Source organism: Canis aureus, chromosome 18 (assembly GCF_053574225.1).
Source record: "Canis aureus isolate CA01 chromosome 18, VMU_Caureus_v.1.0, whole genome shotgun sequence".
Lineage (NCBI taxonomy): Eukaryota > Metazoa > Chordata > Mammalia > Carnivora > Canidae > Canis > Canis aureus.
Window position 1 is genome coordinate 44,266,296 of NC_135628.1, and position 14,919 is coordinate 44,281,214.

The following is a 14,919-nucleotide window of genomic DNA, read 5'->3' on the forward strand; positions in this document are numbered from 1 at the left end:
CTGAAAAAGATTTGCCACCATGTAAATAACTCTGCCTATTGATAAGGCTTGAAAGAAACATGTACAAATTAAAAGAGGCATTTGTTTCCAGGGTGGGAGGTATTATAATTTATCTCCCTGATTGTTTTTCTCACATTGGCTTAAAAAATTATTGAATGGGACACCTGGCTCAGTCGGTTAAGTGTCTGACTTGATTTTGGTTTAGATCATGATCTCAGGGTTGTGAGATGGAGCCCCACTCAGGCTCCCAGCTGAGTGTAGAGCCTTCTTGGGATTCTCTCTCCTTCTCCCTCTGCCCCTCACCCCCGCCCTCCTAATCAGCACTGCATTTCTGTGTGCTCATGTGTGTGTACTCTCTCTCTTAAAAAAGTAAACTATTAAAAATTACTATTTAATATTTCCAATATCCTTCAACCCAACATGTATTGCTTAGTTCCCTATAGTGTTCATGTAGCTGAATTTACCATCATATCATACTGTATTAATTTTGCTAAAATGCCATTTTAACATTATTACTCTGGTTAAAAAATTATATTATCTCATTATTACTTTATAGCTAAAATAAGATATAAAGTCCTCACTCTATCAAAGTCTGATCTTGAACATCCAATCTCACCTTCCACCCATACCAGATAGACACCTACTGTCCCTTTACTTCTGTACCATTGCCTGATATCCCCATCTCTCTTATTCCACTTCAAATCTTATACTCTCTTCAGTGCTTGACAAAAATTGTCTTAGCAATTTTCTCTTTAAACACCCACAGCCTTTATGCATGATCCTGTAATATCATGCATTTTTAGAGTTAAAAAAGGTTAAAGCTGCAAGACCTTATTGAAGTCATTTAGTTCAACTACTCCCTTTACAGATGCCGAAACTGTATCTCAATTAGAAAAGGTGACTTATCCACGGAAAACAGTAACTCAAGATTAGAACCCAAGATTTAACTATTGGGTTCAGTATTTTAACTAGTACAGGATCTGCCACTGTTACTGGGTCTCTCTTCTGACCAATAACTCAGTAATTATTTATGAGTTTTATTTGTTTTTAATTTTTTAAAATTATTTATTTATTCATGAGAGACACAGAGAGAGAGAGAGAGGCAGAGACACAGGCAGAGGGAGAAGCAGGCTCCATGCAGGGAGCCCAATGTGGGACTCGATCCCAGGTCTCCAGGATCACACCCCAGGTTGCAGGCAGTGCTAAACCGCTGTGCCACTGGGGCTGTCCTGACTTTTATTTTTAAAGATATCTCTTGCTTGCCCACTTTGATGACAGTTTCCCCAGGCAGACACCATGGCACACAGTTCCTTTACATCTCCCTTGTATTTAGTGCTGCAAAGGGAATACTGAAAAAGTAAGCCAGGAATAACCTCAAGCAAATCCAATAGTGGTACTGGGGATACAATGTGTGATCCAGATATTCCATCTTAACAATGTGCCTCGTACAACCAATTGGATGGTAACAGCCATCAAAGGTAATGGCCACCAACTTTCTCTTACTTCCTATATGGCTATTCTAGGCAGTCATGAAACATCAAGGTTATCACTCTAGCTAAGAGCCTGGAAATGGAGCCAAGATGAGGAAACAAGGACTAGAACTGAATTTGAAGATCACATTTTTATGTTAGTCCATTGCAAAACACAGAGGCTTAAGGAAGGATCTGATTCAAAAGTCTAATAGCTTTCATATAGCTGCAAGTGGCTCTTTTCACACACACGCACATATATTACACACACACATATGTAAATTCTGAATGACATATATATGAGGAAGAGGAACATTTTAACTGTACCAATCAAGGAATGTACAACAGGTTAACAAACTGGTGGTTGAAATTTCATGGCAAGCCTGAGGACCTAGAAGACAGGGAGAGGTGAGATCCTCAGGGTTATCAACATTCAGAGGCAGGGAGAACAACAATGGCCCCCACAACAGACTCATGCCAGCTCCTCTGTCATGGCTGCTGTATATTGGGCCACAAGCCACACAAACCCAGAAGCATCTGCCAAAGGTCTCAGGCAGCTGTGCAAGCATTCTCTGCCATTTGTTCAGCTGTCGTGAAATGAGAGAGACACATATTCCCAGGGTTCCACCAACTGGATTTCTTTTTCAATTCCAAACAATGTGATTAGAATATAATTTTTTTTTACTAGTTCTGATTTTGTCACTCTGAATATATATTTACCAGGATGAATACATCTACTGCTTATTTTTGCAACTAACACAGGTGAATAGAATACCTCATGCCACAGTAAGAAATAGGTAATGCTGAGGAAATGAATATAAATCACTTTTTTCACCTAACATCAGAGTTACTACTTAGACAGGCAGGTGCCCATTCACATGGCAATTCAAAATGTCTTGAATATAATTTGTCAAACTTCCATCACTTCCTTCCTTTCTTGCATATGAGCATCACAATTTCAAGGAAAATGATTTAGTGGTGAAATCTCAGATTGTAGCAGAGCCAGCTCACCTAATATATATCAACGCAGTTATTAGGTTGCAGAAATAAATTCAATGCACTTGTTAAAAATGTAAACTGCTTCTTTCCACCAAAGGAGGGAAAGAGAAAAAAGACAAAACCTTCAGAAGAAAAAATATAAGGACTTTACTGAATGGTCTTTGTTGCCTTTCATATTTGTTGTAAAGACTTAGTGTGTGTGAGTTAATTATATTAGTTACCTTGGATAGCAAGCTATTAATTTTGTTCTTCAAAGTTATTAACCACCTTTCTATACACAGTTCACAGATGAATGGATGGACTTAATCCCTGTATTAAAAACAAACCAAATAATCCCATGTTTCATGACTTCTCAAAGTTGATTATCTCCTTGGCAATGCTTTACCAGAGGCCGGATATACAATGGCCACTTTAGAAGAGTCTCTGGCAATTTATATGAGAAGCCTGTGAAAGTGGATTTAATCACACTTTAATAGTAATTCAGATTCAGACCAGATATAAAAGGTTACCAAGTAAAAGCATTTTTTTCCCCAGTGATTCAACTATATTGGGCTAGTAAAATTTCTTATTCCAATGACCGTACAGCTCCTGAGAGAGGCTGTTTGTTTGATGGGACATACAGCTTTTTGCAAATTTGAACAATTCCGTAGAGAAAAAAGTATTTAATGTGATAATATTTATTATCTCAAGAAGTTTGTAGATTTCTCTTGGAGGTCATGTCTCATTCTTCAGAGCAAAACATAATATTATTTAATTCTAAAGCAGGAATTTTATATAGACAATGATCTTTATCTCCTAATTACCAAAGGACATTTTACTTGTTAAAATCATTACACATGTTAAAAAAAACTACAGTCAATGAAGAAATTATTACCATCAATCATGATGTTTATCTGCATTTAAGGGCTCTGTGCTCTAACGGGAGCAAACAAACAGTAGTTTCATGTACCAATATTCGAATGGGAAATCTGTAATGATCTATTTCTTTGATTTATTAAAAATCTAGTCATACCTCAAAGGTCTCTGAATATCCATAAAATTAGGAAACTATTCCCATAAAATTAAAAAATAATAGGCAAATCTGCAAACAGGAAGCAATCCAACAAGATAATCCCTATCACAAATCACTGCATTATAATAAAAATAATATATGAAATGAAAACTTTGACTAAGCTATAAGCAATAAAATATGCCTTTATGAAACTCATTTTTTGGTTCTATTGCTGTAGCATATATTTCATTTACATAACTATTTCCTTTTCTTTTAACTTCATCCAGAAATAATGCATATATGAAGACATTTCTTTCTATATGATTCCTTTTTGAAGTTTTCTGATTTCAAATATAGTAAATTAGTGATATTAGTATAAAAATCAGGAATTTAACAAGGTTACATATGCATTATTCAATAATTATCAGAGAGTGAACAGGGTGAAACTAAAGTTTAAGAAATTATTCTCAGAATTTAGTATTATTATTATTATTATAGTTGAGCTTCAAATAAATTAAAAGGCTAAATATTTGAAGATATGTTTTAGTATAAAAATCTATATGATGCAAATCATAGTCCATTGAGATTCCTTCTTCTGCTATTTTTTTCAATGACACAAAATTTTAAAAGTTCACTATATTTTTAAGAAAATAGTTCTGGAAAGTTATTTAAAATAACTGAATGAAAAGAAAAACTTACATAGAAAATAGGAAAAGAAAACACTTATAAAAAATGTACATTTATGTAAAGGACCATAAAATGTTAATAAAGAAATTTAATTTATTCTTAGGTGGGAAAGCTCAATTTTGCACATTTTCTTCCTAATATAATCTACAGGCTCAGTACAATCTCAATCAATTCAGTAGGAGATTTTCTCAGGAACAAGGAGAAGGAAGTGTTTCATGACTTTAGATGAAGGGATCAAAGTGTAACAACAGTCAATAAATTTATGAAAATTAAATGTTATTGAATTAAAGACTTGGAATTCTAATAATTATTTTTAACTAAAAGGATTAGTTTGCAAAGGATGCATCTGGCAGCTTTTCATAATGGTTAAAAATTGTAAACAAGCTATTAATATGGGGCTGATTAAGCAAATAATGTCTTGTCCATGCAATGAAACATTCCTTTGTCATTAGAAATGATAAGTTTCTGGATTCATTTATTCAATGAAAAGTGTTAATTACATATTGTTAAGTGAAAAAAGAAAGTTACAAAAGGTATATAAAATATGATTCAATTTTTTTAACATGTGTAGAAATGGAGGATATATATAAAAATATTAAATGTGGTTTTCTCTGCTTACTAGGACAGGGTGATTTTTCAGCTTTTATACTTTTGGACACTGGAAATTTTCTGCATAAAGATGCATTGTTTATATAATCATAAGACATTATTTTAACATTTGGTGTGGGAATTTATGCATAAAAAATAAGTAAAATTAGGAACTCCTCAGTGGTTCAGTGGTTGCACACCTGCCTTCAGCTCAGGTCGTGATTCTGGGATCTGGGATCGAGTCCCACATCGGGCTCCCTGCGAGGAGCCTGCTTCTCCCTCTGCCTATGTCTCTGCCTCTCTCTCTCTCACTCTGTGTCTCTCATGAATAAATAAATAACTTTAAAAAAATAAGTAAAATTAAAAGTTAAGTGGATACAGCTTCTGGGAGAAGAAATCAATATACTAACACTTGGAAGAAGGTTTCTATAATATTAGGGACTCTGCTATTTGTCCATCTGCTATGATGTACAGGGGCACCGGGGTATAGCATACAAGCATGGAGGAATCATCTATGCTTTGATTCCCTGGTTTCCATTGTTCATTTTTTGTAATCATTTTACTGCTGATGTCAAGGTGAACACAGTAGTGATGGAGAATCTCAACTCTTTTTTTTTTGTTTTTAAGATTTTTTTTTATTTATTCATGATAGACACAGAGAGAGAGAGAGAGAGGCAGAGACACAGGCAGAGGGAGAAGCAGGCTCCATTGAGGGAGCCTGACATGGGACTTGATCCTGGGTCTCCAGGGTCACACCCCGGGCTGAAGGCAGCGCTAAACCGCTGAGCCACCCGAGGTGCTCAGAATCTCAACTCTTATCACTACATCCTCCTGGGTCCTTAAACTTAATATGAAAGCTATACTTTAGTGCTTCATTTGCATAACTAACATACATGCTAATATGCTAAGTTTCTCTCTTTCTATGGTCCATACTAACACTGGCCCCATTGAGTTCATATGAGAATTTAATTAAAGAGACAAGTATGATAATGTGGTTGACTGCTGCAATACATACAGCTTGAATCCTTTTACCAAAGACCTTAATTTGTCTAGCTCTGATTACATGTTTTAAGTAACAGGTTTATATGGATATTAGCTAATGTGGAAGTTCTACAGATTAATAATATTCAGTATTAAATGATTGGATAAGGGGATCCCTGGGTGGCGCAGCGGTTTGGCGCCTGCCTTTGGCCCAGGGCGTGATCCTGGAGACCCGGGATCGAATCCCACGTCAGGCTCCCGGTGCATGGAGCCTGCTTCTCGCTCTGCCTCTCTCTCTCTCTCTCTCTCTCTCTGTGACTATCATGAATAAATAAATAAAATCTTTAAAAAAAAAAAAAAATGATTGGATAAAATAATAACTTACAGGATATTAACTATGTGCTAGGCATAGTTTTAAAGGCATTTTATGTGTTTTAAGTCAATTATTCCTTGAAACAACCTATGAGATGGGTACTGTTATTAGCCTTTTGTTTCTCCCAAGGGAAACTGAGGCTCAGATAATTAAGTCCATTGTCCAAGGTTACAGTGCAGGTGATAAACCCAGATCGTCTGGCACCAGAACACATTTTATTGTCTCTTTGTGCAGATTTTTAAAAATTGAAATGCTTTCTAAAATAATTTTAGATTTACTGAAAAGCAGTACAGAGGATTCCTGTATACCCCTCACCCATTTGCTCTTTAAATCTTATTATGTTTTTTCATTTGTTTTTATTGGGGTTTGTTTGATTTGCCAACATATAGTATAACACCCAGTGCTCATCCCATCAAGTGCCCTCCTCAGTGCCCATCACCCAGTTACCCCAACCCCCTACCCACCTCCTCTTCTGCAACCCTTTGTTTGTTTCCCAGACTTAGGTGTCTCCTTCTCTAATTTTTCCCACTCATTTCCCCTCCTTTCCCCTATAATCTCTTTCACTATTTCTTATATTCTACATATGAGTGAAACCATATGATGATTGTCTTTCTCTGATTGACTTACTTCACTCAGCATAATACCCTCCAGTTCCATCCACATCGAAGCAAATGGTGGGTATTCATCTTTTCTGATGGCTGAGTAACATTCCATTGTATATATAGACCACAGCTTCTTTATCCATTCATCTGTCGAAGGACATCATGGCTCCTTCCACAGTTTGGCTATTGTGGGCACTGCTGCTATGGATACTGGGGTGCAGGTGTCCCAGCATTTCACTACATCTGTATCTTGGGGGTAAATCCCCAGCAGTCGTAGGGTAGCTCTATTTTTAACTCTTTGAGGAACCTCCACACAGTTTTCCAGAGTGGCTGCACCAGTTCACATTCCCACAACAGTGCAAAAGGGTTCCCCTTTCTCCACATTCTCTCCAATATTTGTTGTTTCCTGTCTTGTTTTGTGCCATTCTCACTGGTGTGAGGTGGTATCTCATTGCGGTTTTGATTTCTATTAAATCTTAAATTAAATGGTGTATTTGTCACAACGAAATGTACGCTGATATCTACTAAACTGCACACTTTACTCGGATGTCTCTCGTGTTCCTTGATGTCTTTTTTCTGTTCCAGGATTCCATTCAGGATACCACGTGACGTGGAGTTGTCATGCCGCCCTAGCCTCCTCTGGGCTATGACAATTTCTCAGACTTTCCTTGTTTTTGAGGACCCTGGCAGTTTTGAGGAGTACTAATCAGGTATTGGGTAGAATGTCCCTCGAGCTTGTGTGATGTGTTTTTCATGATTAGAACAGGGTTAGAGTTTTTGAGAGGAGGACCACAGAGGTGAAGTGGCACATTATATCAGAGGTACAGTCTATCAACATGACTTGTCTGTGATGATGCTGGCCTTGAAGACCTGGTTGTTCTCCATTTTAAAGTTACTCTCCTTTTTCCAAGCTGTTACTTTATGGGAAAAGTTACAATCAAAGCCCATATTTCAGTGGGTGAAGACAGGAGGGAGTTAAGCTTCACCCACTTGCGGGGGGGGGGTCTACATAAACTGTTTGAAATTCTTCTGCCAGAGCCCTCATTTTTAACCCCACTATTTCATATTGCTGCCGACATCCTATCGTTTCCTACCACTTTGGCACATTATGCATGTACAGTTTAAAAACACAATTCTTAACTTATTTCCTGCTTTTTCAGAGGTGCAAAAATACATTAGAATTAAATGTGACAACCCATAAATTTGTTTAAAATCATTTTCCACTAGCACTGTACAATTTGTCATCAAGGGATGAATTAGAAACCAATTTTTCTCAGAAGCACTCCGTAAAGAACTTACCAGAAATATTCGTTCAAGTTGATCCTGAATGTCTTTCATTCCTGGAAAAGCAGCAACTCCTTGGATCATTTCAACAAAGATGCAGCCGACTCCCCTAAAGAGAGAAGGATGAATTATACCAAAACTCCAATATATTCTGGAAAATTAAATCTGGAATTAGGACATCTACTCCTATAGAGGAGAGACAATGAATAAATGACATTCTTAGTGAGTATGAAAGGCTGTGCCATGTACATCTAGACCCCATGTCTTTCCTTTCCCTCTCTGTCTAGTGTCCTGAAACATCCCTAATAGCTGCAGCTAGCTACACTGGGCTCAGAAAATGGTGGCAACCAATGAAATATAACACTCCATCTCATTTACTGGAAGCAGTTAAGAAACTCCTTAGCCTGATCTAGAAAGCCTCCACAGTCTTTTTCAAATAGCCCTTTCCTACCCCGTTTTACAAATCCTCTTTCTCCGTTTGTCCAGGAGTTATTGAACCTCTCTTTGCACCAAAATCATCTGTGTGTGTGTGGGGGGGGGGGGGGGGGCGGGGGGGCCGGGTGGTGGAGATCTATTTAAAACTGCAAATATTCTGAACACAAACTGAAGAGATCCTTTTTCAATCCATCTAGGTTGGATCCTGGGTGTTGACTCAGGTAGTTCAGGTTATTCAGGGCAGCTACCATGAGGATCGCCAAGCTGGACTGATTGCCGATAGGCTAGGCGTAAACCCATATAGCTTGACTCAAATTGCTTCACTACTACAACTCTTTCCTTCTTTATTTGCTCTTAACTTATCAATCCAACCCAGCTTCTATAATCTAATTTAAAGGCCATTTCTTCCATAAAGCCTTACACGAACACTCCAGCAGACAGAATAGCTCCCTTTATGAGTTTATTCTGTTAAGTTCTCATTCACCATATCAGCCATCTACCACGGCCAACTTCCCTTCCTAGCTCAGCAGACTATGCTCAAGGCAGGCTAGCAGATCAGGAGACTTAGCTCCCAGACAACAGAGGCCTGAATCTAACCTAGTGGGAACAACCAATCCATAGTATAGGCAGAGAGCCAATGAGATACTTCTGCTGGGACTTTAAAGAACAATCGCTTGAGAGAGGGATGGAAAAAAAGTAGCCTATATCAATGGGATAAGTCCATTAATGGCAGAGCACTAGCAAGAAGGGTCTTCATGCAGATGAAATCCCCTGAAATGGCCTCGTTCCTGCCTTCCTAAGGACTGGATGTTCAGATAATACGTTGATTTTGCTAGCATTCTCTACCTTGTAGCAATTCTCCGAGATATACATGTGTGTAAATAAATAAATAAATAAATACACACACACACACACACACACATTTTTTAGATGGTTCTACCTTAAATGGGTTTATGTTTCCTAAAAGTACTCTAATGAAATCATGAACATATTGGGACACTTCTTCAATTGCTGCATTCATATTTAACTTAGAGTGAGCAAAACCCTTGTGTCTTTAACTTATTTTAGATCCTTTTGAGGTTAAGGACAAGGGATTATATTTCTATAACTGCCCCAGTTGTTATCACAGTTGTACATAAAGTATAGAATTAAAGAAGTAATGCATTTGCAGAAATCTCTTCTCTATTACAGCACATAATTTCACTCCAAATTAAACACTAAAAGTAAATAGAATCAAAATGACTAAAATCAAAGAAATGCTACTTTATTTTTTTTTAATTTTTATTTATTTTTTATTTATTTATGATAGTCACACAGAGAGAGAGAGAGAGGCAGAGACATAGGCAGAAGGAGAAACAGGCTCCATGCACCGGGAGCCCGACATGGGATTCGATCCCGGGTCTCCAGGATCGCGCCCTGGGCCAAAGGCAGGCGCCAAACCGCTGCGCCACCCAGGGATCCCGAAATGCTACTTTATATATCATAAAAATAATTCCACTTAAATAGCCAAGAATTCATTTTAAAATCAGTGTTCTAGGCAGATTGGGTTTAACACAAGTTGTTTTCATTTAAGATTTGAGACACAACATACTTTTGACAATCATTTTATTAGCATATTAAAATGCAATGATATTCTTATAAATATTAGTGCTTCAGATGCCTGGTTAAATCTAAAACTTCCATTTAGTGGCTTTCCAAATTTTTACTCCAATAATTTTCTAAGATTCTGACCTACATATCTACTGTCTTCTTTTGTTAAAAATTTGTTTTTCAAGATTTATTTTAGAGAGATTGAGCACTAGGCAGGGGAGGCAGAGGGAGAATGAGAGAGAATCCCAAGCAGACTCTGCATTGAGCATGGAGCCCAACGTGGGGCTCAATCTCAGAACCCGAGATCATAACTCACTATCAGGACTCAAGATTAGGACCTGAGCTGAAACCAAGAGTTGCAAGCTCAACTGATCATACCATTCAGGTGCTCTTCTACTGTCTTCTCATTTATGTTTACATAAAATATCTTAGATCTTAAATTGTACTGGCATCTTCCCTTTATTTTTATTTAACATTCAGAATATATTCTCTATTCACTACAATTTGTCTTTAGTCTTTCCCAGCACAAGCTAGAGCTCTGAGTGTGCAGACCCTCGGCAGAAGCCACAGCTGCCTCCACTGTGCACCCAGCTGGGCTGGGTGGTGAGGTGACCATTATACACACTTACCAGAAATGCTGTTACCCTGGCTTGGGTCTTATCATTTCCATAATATGATACTTAGAACAATTAAAAGATAAATCTATGCTGCAATTTTACTCAGTTGGAATACGATGATACAGCATTTCCATAGGCTTTTAACTACTTAGCTGGCTAAGGGACATGGACTCTCATTTCTAATGGTCATTCCTGATGATATCATTTTCCAAAGATGTATGAGAATATACTAATAAAGCTGACAGAATTATCCTTAAAGGATGTATAAATGCAGATAGAATGCACAAGAAAATTAGAAAGTAAAAGTATCAAATGTGTCAACATATTATAGCATAGCAGAATGCTTTATTACTGGAGCTGCCTTATTGCCACACAGCAATAAAAACCCTTTAATTTAATATGAAGGGACTATTGCCTGCTTCACTTTTTCCCCCCTTGCTACCCTCTATTACTCTGCACTCCCTCTCTCGATGGATTAAGCTGACTGCCCTATGGTTTACTGAAAGAGAATTCAATCACTTAAATTCTATACTTATGGTATATAATCTTATTTCAGGAAATGTCTCCTTTAATTTGTTGCTTCTTTGGCCATTTGAATAATTATGTAATTATCACCCACATAGTCTAAATTTTTCAAGAATAAGAACTGGTCACAAAGCTTACAATTTAAGCTGTCACAGAATGCAGTGTGTACAAACTCTCACACAGGATTAGTTAATCCTTACCTGGTAAGATAATGTATGAAAAACCCATCCATGCTCATGTATTCTTCAGTTCTTTCAAATTAAAAACTTTCAAATTTAATTTCTGCTCCAGATGTGTGATTTCTTCACCACGGTTCAAAATAAGATTTTAAGCACAACTGATAATTCTTTTTTAAGATTTATTTATTTATTTGAGAGAGAGAGAGAGAGAGAGAGAGAGAAAGAGAGCAGGGTGGGGGTAGAGGGGCAAGGGGAGAGGGGGGAGGGAGAGAGGGAATCCCAAGCACTTAACTGACTGAGCCACTCAGGTGCAGCAGAATTGATAATTCTTTGTAATTATTATTATGGAGGGACAAGTTTTTAAAGTTGAAGGTCAATTTGGGAGTTCTTATTTTGACAAAGTATACAAAATTGGGTCATCTGTGTGACTCAGTCAGTTAAGTGGTTGACTCTTGATTTCAACTCAGGTCATGATCTCAGGATCCTGGGATCGAGCCCTGTATTAGGCTCCGTGCTCAGTGAGGAGTCTGCTAGAGATTCTCTCTTCTCCTCTCCCTCTGCCCCTCCCCCTGCTTGCATGTGCACTCTCTCTAAAGTTAATCAATCAATCTTTGAAAAAGTAAACAAAATTATGAAAAATTGAGCACAAAAGTGAACTCAGGATGAGAAAACCAAAAGAAATCACAAAGTTTTAAAAGCTAACACATATAACAAATAATATTAAATTCAGAAAAATGATGTAACCTATTTATTGACTGACACACCTCTCTAATACTTTTCTTTCCATAATTCTGGCTGCATAATCTTTGATTACCTCTTCTATAAGAATTCTAAAATATTTCCTACAAAGAGAATACAGAGATAACTTAGTCTTTCCTCTAGCATAATGATGACTTTCCAAAAAAAAAAAAAAAATGGTGACTTTCCTTTCTGATAGTATAGAAAAGTTTTCTTTTCAGGGATCTCTGGGTGGCTCAGCGGTTTAGCGCCTGCCTTTGGCCCAGAATGTGATCCTGGGGTCACTGGATCGAGTCCCACGTCGGGCTCCTTGTGTGGAGCCTGCTTCTCCCCCTGCCTGTGTCCCTGTCTCTCTCTCTCTGTGTCTCTCCTGAATAAATAAATAAATTTTTTTTTTTAAAAAAAAGGAAAAGTTTTCTTTTCTTTCAGCTTCACTTCTCCTGATTGGCATGGTCATGCAAACTTTTTGGATTATTGTCAATTTGGGGAAAACTATCAAGTTTCCTTCATGTATGTGTGTATACTATCAACACAGTAATTCTAAAATATTCTACATAATTCCCATGATAAATAGCAAAAAAGTACAGGAGGACATGCTCAGCCCAAGGTAGAAGAGTGTGGAAGAACTTGAACCCCTGAAGTTTAACAAGACAAGAAAAGTGGAATATGGTGCATTATGGTGTGATGGCACAAGAGTGGAAATGGGGCATTCCAGATGCAAAAGCTGTACCCTATACATGAGGAATCTTGGGAGAGCCAAATGCTATTATGATGGCTCTGCTTAGAAAGTGCAAGAGAAAGTTAAAGGGAGCAGAAGTCCATACACTAGGCTAAGAATTTGCCTTTTATCCCTAGGCTTTCACTCAAATTTTTTCTGCATTCCAGGATTCATGAGGGACAAAGCTCACCAACCGGACATACAGGTGAACATCCAGATTACAGGCAGATCAGAAGATAAAATAGTCTTAAGGACAGAAGCAATTACAGCCATTGGATGTAAAGCCACCTCATTCTTTTCCACTCATGGCAGCAAATGAATGAGACAACTCTCCTAAAAGCCCTCTCTCCCCTCCCGAGCCGGGGCAGGGGGGTGGGGGTGGGGCGCACATACAATCATACACAGGGGTGCACAGACCACAGACCAAATCCTGCCTGGTGCCTGTTTTTATAACCTACAAGCTTAGAATGTCTTTTACTTTTTTAAATGGTTGAAAGAAAATCAAGATGAATATTTGACAATATACAAACATTATATAAAATTCAAATTTCAGGGTTAATAAGATTTTATTTAATTTATGTGTTGTCTATGCTGCGTTCTCATCCTCAGAGCAGAGTTGAGTAGTTGCTGCAGAGACCATATGCCCTGAAAACCCTGAAATATGTACTACTGCTCCTTTACAGACGAAGTTTGCCAAATCCTGATCTATGTTACCCTTCACTTGCCTAAAAGCATACTTGTAAACAGAAGAAATCATCTTCATCAGTTATGGAGAAAAACAAAAGAAACTACATATTATGATTATTTGTGAATAAATCAGTACTAAAAATGGGCTTTCAGACATGATCTGGCTTTTCACTATTTTCCTCAGCAGTTTTCCTGTGGTCAGTATGCTTTACAAGTTTCTGTGCATTTTACCAAAACACTAGTAGATTCTTAAAACATGGTTGAAGATGAATATTTTAATCTTAAAGGTTTTTTTAGAGTATTTTTAAGTGAGAAATAAACTAGGAGCAAATGTGTAGGGTGGTTTTTAATAAAGGTGCTTATACAACCACTCCCAAAGGGATTTCTTCTCAAAATAGAGTTTGGGGAGTTGATCTGAATAATGGATAGGGTGAAAGGAGAATTCACTTTTATGAACTTTTTTTAGAAGTTTTTGTTTTATGTTTAGGCCAAATTTTATTGTATGGAAGTACTACCTTTTATTTTTATAAATACTAAAATTTTACCTGATAAATGAAAATAAATATAATATTGTGTCATATAAATATAATTGCTGTGTTTGGAAAGGATTTCAAGTTATTTTCTTTCCATCTGCTCTCCTTCTATCCACATCAAACACCAGTGTCTCTATATTGATAAAGGAGAGGAATTAGATTTTTTTAAATTATATCTTAAGCTTCTTTCTACCTTAAAACTAAGAATGGAGACCTGTGTCAAGTCCCCACATATTCACCAATTTCATATCCATGAGATTTCTTCTGTCTGGTCATGCTGCTCTGCTTTCTTTTCCTGAAACATGCCATCCTCCTCCCCATTTTAGGACAGTGCATGAGCTAATGTTGCTCTCACAATACATTTCCCCTCATCCTGTGCATGGATAAGTGCCTCTTGTTAGTCTGGAGTCAGTCAAACAGCTCCTTTCAGAAATGTCTTTCCCAGCCACCATATGTAAGGCAGGTTTCCTTTTACTGCCCAGGCCCCATATTTCACCCTCCATTCTCTGGTTTGTTTCCTTCTTCACAAAGGATATTAACTCATCTCTCCTTTTTTGGGCTGTGTTTCCTCTAGATGGAAGACCAAGATCAGGGATAAAGTTGTGTTCATCATCTCATTCCTGGGGCAGAGCAGCATGTCAGCACATAGAAAGGGCTCAAAAATATTTGGTGACTGAATGAGTCCAAAGCAATGCAAGCCTCCCTCCCCTCTCCCTCTACTACAAAGTTAAGAGTGGTGCTAATTAACCTGTTTTAAAAGAGTAGGGTATAGGAGTGGGGATGGGAGGTGGATGATAACTTTACAACGGAGAAAACTGGCAAACCGGACCTTCATTATATGATCAAAGTTAATTAACATCATCAGAGATAAGTCATGTTGATAGCATGTACCCTCGACATGATATGATGAGAATGTCCACTTC

At 37.5% G+C, this 14,919-nt stretch overlaps 1 protein-coding gene across 10 annotated transcripts in view; it reads right to left on the reverse strand.

The window, feature by feature from the left end:
• The window catches only part of CDK14 (cyclin dependent kinase 14), a 721,053-nt gene that overhangs the window by 200,328 nt on the left and 505,806 nt on the right, over positions 1-14,919 (reverse strand). For all 10 annotated transcript variants that reach the window (XM_077857033.1, XM_077857032.1, XM_077857025.1 and 7 more), the window contains one exon: positions 7,990-8,083. In XM_077857033.1, coding sequence (XP_077713159.1) covers positions 7,990-8,083 — 94 coding nt within the window. The remainder of the gene's footprint in view (positions 1-7,989; positions 8,084-14,919) is intronic.